A 7,837-nucleotide genomic window follows, 5' to 3' on the forward strand; every position below is an offset into this window, starting at 1 on the left:
AAAGGAGAGAGTGAAAAGCTTTGTGTGAATATGGAAAAGGAGCAAAAGTCGAAATGGTTAATGCATGAACATTAGGAAGAGTTTGTCCAGCTTAAATTTGGATCGTTCGCTATTTTCAATAAAAATTATTCCTTTCATTAAGAATGGAAGAAAGTAAAATAAAATAATCTTAATATTAAAGTATACATATACTCTTAACACTTGGAATTCATGACTATTCTGAAAGACTATTACATTCCACCTTCTTCTATTTTCAATAAAAATTATTCTTTTTTTTTTTCTGATAAAATAGCCATCTTGCGTACCAAACGTGACCTAAGTAAGATTTTCATTATGAAAGATCTCATTTCTCAACACAAGATCCTTTATGTTAAATATTCAATACCAAAACACTATGTTAACGCAGCATATCAAATGCCAACAACTCCCATTACAAATCAAAACTTGACATGGCTGCTAGGGCTTGGGTGATGCAAGCTGCCTCAGGTTGTACTTGGCAAATTCCTTGTACTTGTCGACCACTCCAATCAAGCACACAGTCTGACAATAAGAAACCAGAAAAAATATTAGATTTATCATATTCAAAAAAAGGTTTACTTAATAACAGACATCTAGCTACAAGTTCCTTTCACAAGTTACAAACAATAGTATAATAGTTTGTACAAGCATAACCGCTGGATCATTGGAAAAATTCAGGGTGCAGGAAAAATAAATAAAAGGAAAGATAAGACAAGCTAAAAACAGGAGTATCTCAATCCCTGCATGAAGGTTGAATCTGATGCAATGCAGCAGCTATTAGCAAAAGTAAAAGAATAATTACATAAGTCAAAATTCCAAAAGTACTCTGAAACTCATGCTGCTAGGGAATTTTTTTTATTTAGCATGGAACTGGGTCAAAAAAACAAGATTCAAACTCAACCCAATAAGAGGACAAAATTTGCAAAACATGGTGTAAAAGATGAGCAACAGGGAGAAATATTCAAGTTCTTCTTTAGCAAGAAAAAAGAATATTCTTACCTTGACAACTTCAACTATAATGGTTTTATCAGGATTGTTAAGATCAACTTTATGCGGTCCAGGAACAGATTTTGCAACTGCATTTATGATCTTCATCCTGTCAATACCACTATTTGCACGGGCTCCAAACATTACTGCAAACTGCATAGAAGATTAGAAAAGTTACACTCCATCTCCATACATACGATAGGATTTCAGCTTGTGGTGTGTCAGTGTATGCTGAAGCCAATGATTTTTCACTTGTTTTCTAGTGCTTATTTATTTGATCTGCCAATGATTGTTCAATTTTTTCCTAGTGCTTATTTATTTGATCTGAGATCTGTTATTGATCTTTTTTTTTCTTTTTTTCCCATAGTTTATTCTAAGTTCAAAGTCAAGACATATAAAAACCAACTTGCATCATTAATGACAAGCACTAGAAAACAAGTGAAAAATCATTGGACCTCTGAGGAGTTTATTCTATTATTCCTGGTTGTAGAAAGATTTATCTTGGCTACATTTAGGAAGTAAAACACTGTTCATGAAAAGATATAGTTGAAAATTTTGGTTAACTCTCTTGCATATAATTCCAACAAGGTATTTTATTGGAAAATTATAACTTAGGCAGCATTAGAAACATTTAGACTCTGCTTATCAGCAAAAGTAAGATAAGGAATGGCAACATTGATTAATAGTACTACCTTTTGTGGGTTTTGAGTATCCACTGGAAAATGTTGTTCCACAAGAGGTTTGATTGCTCTTGAAATTTCCTCCTCTGAAGTATAGCATGCCACTTCAATAGGTAACATTCTTAAGATGAACCTATATTAGACAACAAACATGTTATCTTGCCAGCACCAATATGACATTTCTTCTGTCCATGTGCTTTGTATAATTTAACTGAAAAGCAATGAATGAACCTTGACATATGTTTTCTTGTTGATGCAGCAGATGTCATCATGTGCTGCACGATATTTGTGGGTCCAGGGTCTCCATCTCTCTTCCGCATTTGAATAAAGACAACACCATTACAACCCGAATCAAGCTTGAAAAAGCGCCTCTGTATAACAATAATCGTCAATGCAAGAGAAAACACAAGCCCTTTGGGTTACAACAAAATGAAGAAAACTAATATGCCACCAACAGCAAGAGCAATTGTCTTTCTAGATAGGTGTCTCTCTTGTATACTTCTTGTTTACCTAGGTTGTCCTTTTTTAACGATATTTCGATTACTTATAAAAAAAAAAAAATTGGTTGATAGTAATCTAATTACCTCAGTGACAGAATCTCATTTGGGTCCACCAAAATAGATACGAAAGACACAGAATCGATAATAATGATTTATTGCATATATCAGAAACATTGTAAGTACATGAAACTATCGAAAAAATCTTCAATTTCTCAGGACAATGTACATAAGATTCAAAATTCAGCTCATCAAAATGATCCATTTAGAAATGAGATGGAAATGTGAACCAACTCTAAAATAAACTTTTAAGAATACAATCTGGCACAAAATTGAAACTTTTAATCAAGACAGACTGGACACTACATGCAAGAGATTGAAACTGATAGTAGAATACTTTACCAAATCTGCACTCACAGAAGAAATGACAATGAATGGGCAACTGAAAATTATTAGCATAGCCTATGTACATATATTTATTACCAGTGTATAATCTTTGAATCATAAAAACCTCTAGCATGAGCCACCACAATGCAGAGCCAGAGGAGAGATAAGAGCACGTGAACAAAACTTAATAAAACAATAATCTAAAGAGCAATAATTAGAAGAAGGGCCAGGAAAATGACTAAGCAGAACAAAAATCATTCAGAAATAGAAATTGAAAAATATAAGCTAAAGAAAAATTCTAGACATATTCAGGTTTGGCCATGGAATCAGATATATTCAAAAATAAAATTAAGTCAGATCAAAATAAATCAAGTAACAAAGTTTGGCAGCTCTTGCTAACTCACCTTGCTCTTATCTCCCAATTCTTCGAGTTCAGCCTCAATTAGTTTATCAATAGACTTCTCCTCCACTTTTTCATGGATCACACATTTCAATGCTTCTGTTCCTAGACATTGTTTCTTTGCTGGTGGCTCCTCAGTTTCTCTTGGTTGATTCTCCTTTGCTGGTGGCTCCTCAGTTTCTCTGGGTTGATTCTCATGATTCTTACCATTCCCTTCAATATCATTAGGTTTTTCTTCTGTCAGATTTCCATGGTGCACATCATCTTTCGCATGAGGATGTGGAGCCTGATTTGTTGCGACCTTATGACTGCCAATATCATCCTGACAACTATCTGATTTATTCTTGCCCTCCTCCTCCTCCTCCTCTTCATCATCATCGCTACTAGAAGATTCAGAATCTGAGAACTTAATCTTCTTATTTAGAGGTTTATTTGGTAGCTCCGCAAGCTTCACATCTGAATCTTTCCCGTGGAGTAGCTCTTCATAAAACTGAGAGAAAAAACAGGAGAGTAATTTAACTCCACCTCATAGATAAGAGGAAAATAAAGGTTCTCTATATGTTTTGTCAGACTTCATAGAAGACAGAGATCATATTTACATACTTCCATGCATGCACAACAATACTACGAATTTTATAAGGGTTCTATCTATGTTCTGTCAAACTTCATGCAAAAGACAAAAAATGAAAACCAGATAACAAAGGTTTGAAAATCAAGTGGGACTAGAAGGTATGCATAAGACACTTATAATCACATCGACATAACCACAACAGCCATAGAAGGTGCAGAAAGCGGCAACAAATGCCCTCTAGTTCCCACTGGACCGTGCATCAACATTTTGTTTGAATTGAATATGGAAGGTGTAGTTCATCAAACTGGAGAGGGAAAACAACCCAAAGAAAACATAAACAATGCTTCTTCTCTAATTTGTTGCTGAAACAAAGCAAAAATCCTTGCTGTTTTTAAAAATAGCGACAATACCATGTACTTATTAAACTCTACAGTACAACCGCCAAAATTTCCCAAATCTTCAACCTAATCAGGGAAAATTTTCCAATGTATTTTCTTTTCACTCTTATTACCAAACATCATTCTAATTCAATAACAAACTCTTCTCAATACTCAGGTGACAATAATGTAAGTTCATTAATGATACAAAAATAAAAATCGAACCCAGAAAAGAAGCATAGAGAAATAGAATTCAACAACAATAAACATACACCCACCAAACAATTAAGCGAGATAAGATCAAATAACTCATTTAAATAAACTAAAATAAAACATATCATACACAACAATAAGAAATTAAAAAATCACACACACACAGACAGAGAGAGACATACAGAATCAATAACGTTAATGGCTTCACGGGATGCCTGGCTTTCCCGGCCTCCATCGCACGTGATGAAGAACCCTTGTACTCCCGGGCGTAATGGGTACGCCCCCTTCTTCTTTACTGGCTTCTGGAACACAAAGAAAAATATTGTCATCAACCCATGTTAGACATAGACTACCTACTATATAATTCATAGAGCAAGAGAAAGAGAGAGACGTTGTGGGGAAGATAGCGCTGCCTTCTCTTCTTGCCCTTGCCGGCGTTGTCGCCGCTCGATCTGTTCTCCGCACCCATGTTTCGAGACAGACACAGAGAGTGAGAGTAGCGCAGTAAATAGCTCGAACGTGTACCGTACCGTTTGTTCAGAGCCTTTCAGTTCGAGGGTTCCATGAACGAATCCATATAGCTTTTTTTTTGTTGTTTTTTTTTTTTTTTTTAAGTGCTTTTTTGTAGTTTAATATGAAGCTTTATAAGTTTTTAATTTTACAATAATTAAATAATGGACACAAATTTCCTCTAAACCAATACGAAAATATTCTCCAACTCATGTAAAATAGTACCAAGTGTCTTTTACTAATTTAGACTAAATTTAATGTGTCTTTTAAGGACCGTGATACACAGCACACGGCGGCATCTGCAAAAAAAAATTATAAAAATATATATATTTTTTGCACACGGCGTGCATGGCACGCCGTGTGCTCTTTTACTTGACCCGTCTTTTAAATGTTTATAAATACTTAACACTATTTTACATTAAGTTAAAAGATATTTCCGCCATACCAATTTGGATGAAATTTCTATATATTAAATATAGGCTTATAGCTAGTTTTAAAGTTTTGGGTAACTAATAAATTTATCCGTACTCAATTTGCCGTGTAAAAAATAAAAAGTATGCGATTTTTTAGTTAAAACTTTTCCTTCTTTGGTCCTGTGATTTCATAGGTCATCTTTTAAACAAAATCACAGAAAATATTTTATTTAACTGTATGTTTGAAAAATAAATAAATAAATAACGATTTGAAAAATCACGGTTTCACATTAGCAGGAAAGGGATGTGTTTTTAAAAACATAAATTTTTCAAATTTTAAAAATTGCACCATTTTACAAATTTTACTAAACGCTTAAATACATCTTTAAAAAGTGCCTCTTTTTTTTAAATCGATTTTTTTTTTTCAAACCACACGCTTGAAAAGCACTAAATTAAACTAAGTTTTAAAATTTAAAAAAAAAAAAAATTAATGTCCGTACAATAGGAAAGAGATTCGAACTAGTGATCTCCGCTTTATAAGATGTAAATCGTCATTCCCAACCAATTGAACTCAAAAATGAAATAATCATGATATTTTCTCTTCTCCAGAGACTCGCTTAGGGTTTGTGGAGGTAGAGTTAAAATCTTGAACCCTTTGGGGAGAGTACACACAGATTGTGTAGGGCTGTCGGTGTGACTGTGGTGGAAAGATCAAGCAGAGGGAGAGGCAATATGGCGGAAGAGTTAATGAAACAATGGGGGAAATTTACTTTGAGAGAGGATGAGACCTCGGGAATTGTGATTAAGGAATGTAGAAAAAGACAACAGAAAAATAATTGTAGAGAATAAATTTGTATTTCTGATGTGTGTTCAATTGTACAATATAATGGCCTATTTATAGTTGAATGAGGCCCTAAAAGAAAGGAAATACAATAATTACAAAATCATATAAAATCAATATATTTACAATAATGAATACGGTATCAAATATTTTCGTAATATATTGAGAATATTACGGGAATATAATATTGCGAAAATATAATATTCTAACATCCCCCTCAAACTCTAGGAGGCGAAGCCAACTTGATTTTGGTGATAAGATTATTGAGTCGTCCTGGTGGATGAGATTTAGTAAAGATGTCAGCCAATTGATCTGCAGAGATGACAGAATGAAGATGTAAAATACTATGCTGAAGATGATGGCGGATGAAATGACAATCAATCTCGATATGTTTTGTGTGCTCATGGAAAACATCATTATGAGCAATCTGTATGGCATTCCGATTGTCACAATAAATAGGAGAACTAGTGGACTGAGAAACACCCATGTCGGACAAAAGCCATTCTAACCAGAGAAGTTCAGATGTAGCGTCAGCAAGAGCACGATACTCAGCTTCAGTACTATATCGAGCAACAACAAATTGTTTCTTACTGCACCATGAAATTAAAGAAGTTTCAAGTAAAAAACAATATCCAGTGGTAGAGCGACGATCCGTAGGATCACCAGCCCAATCAGCATTAGAGTAGGCTCGGAGCTCAAGAGATGAATGAGAAGAGAAGTGAAGACCATGAAACATAGTTCCCTTGACATAGCTAAAATACGAAGAACAGCAGCATAATGAGTAGATCGGGGTGCACTCATAAATTGACTCACCAGATGAATAGCATAGACAATATTAGGCCGTGTAACAGTAAGATAAATGAGACTACCTATTAGCTGCCTGTAGAGAGTAGCATCTGATGAAGGCTCACCATCCGTGGCTAGAAGTTTGACATTGGTCTCAAAGGGGCTGCTCACTGTTTTACTGTCTGTCAGACCTACTCGGGAAAGTAGATCATATGCATATTTGGCTTGAGAGAGATAATAATCATCATTACTCGAGGTAACCTCAAGACCAAGGAAGTAGCTAAGTGTACCCAGGTCTTTCATTTCAAAATTTTGGCTAAGGAAGGATTGAAGAGCACGGATGCCTGAAATGTCATCACCAATAATAATCATATCATCTACATAAAGAAGAATAAGGATAGTAGAATTATCAGTAGTCCGAAGAAAGAGAGCTGAGTCATAAGAACTAGAAACAAAGCCTTATTGAGCCACCATAGAACTGAACTTGGCAAACCAGGCACGAGGAGCCTGCTTGAAACCATAAAGTGCCCGACGGAGTCTGCCAACTTTGTGTGGAGGATGGTGATAGCTAGGTGGAGGGTGCATATAGACTTCTTCTGTAAGATCACCATTGATGAATGCATTTTTAACATCCATCTGAAATAACTGCCAATGATGAACAACAACAACTACAAGTAAGGATCTAACAGAGGTCAGTCTAGCAACAGGAGCAAAAGTCTCCTCATAGTCAATGCCATACTCCTGAGTAAATCCTTTTGCAACAAGACGAGCCTTATAGCGTTCCACAGATCCATCTGCATGAGTTTTAATTTTATAAACCCACTTACATCCCACTGCAAACTTCCCAGGAGGCAAATCCACCAAGTCCCATGTATGGGTTTTAAAGAGGGCATCTAGTTCATCAGACATAGCTTTCTGCCAAAGAGGGTCAGCACTAGCCTCACGATAAGAGTGAGATTCGTGAAGAGTAACAAGAACAGAAAAACAATAATAATCATGGAGATGGGCAGGTGGTGCTCTTACCTTATCGGAGCGACAAGGTTCATGAGAAGGCTCAGGAGTGTGTGATGCAGCAGGAGGATCCGTAGTCGAATCAAGCAAATTAGAAACAGCCGTAGAAGGTTCATCCAATGAGCTTGAGTTATCTGCAGATGATT

The 7,837-nt window shown here is 35.5% G+C and overlaps 1 protein-coding gene across 2 annotated transcripts; it reads right to left on the reverse strand.

Moving 5' to 3' along the window:
* Positions 1 to 311: 311 nt before the first annotated feature.
* LOC132163795 (uncharacterized) lies at positions 312 to 4,715 on the reverse strand. Of its 2 annotated transcripts, none has more exons than XM_059574168.1 (7): positions 4,522 to 4,715; positions 4,313 to 4,429; positions 2,974 to 3,459; positions 1,917 to 2,056; positions 1,698 to 1,818; positions 1,018 to 1,158; positions 312 to 540 (listed from the first exon to the last, which is right to left on the reverse strand). In XM_059574168.1, the coding sequence occupies exons 1-7, from the start codon at positions 4,597 to 4,599 to the stop codon at positions 457 to 459; spliced, it is 1,167 nt and encodes a 388-aa protein (XP_059430151.1). In that variant the 5' UTR covers positions 4,600 to 4,715; the 3' UTR covers positions 312 to 456. The 2 variants fall into 2 exon arrangements, with proteins under 2 accessions (XP_059430151.1, XP_059430150.1); XM_059574167.1 differs by having other exon boundaries at positions 4,313 to 4,432.
* Between the last annotated feature and the right edge of the window lie 3,122 nt (positions 4,716 to 7,837).

This window comes from Corylus avellana, chromosome ca10 (assembly GCF_901000735.1).
Source record: "Corylus avellana chromosome ca10, CavTom2PMs-1.0".
Lineage (NCBI taxonomy): Eukaryota > Viridiplantae > Streptophyta > Magnoliopsida > Fagales > Betulaceae > Corylus > Corylus avellana.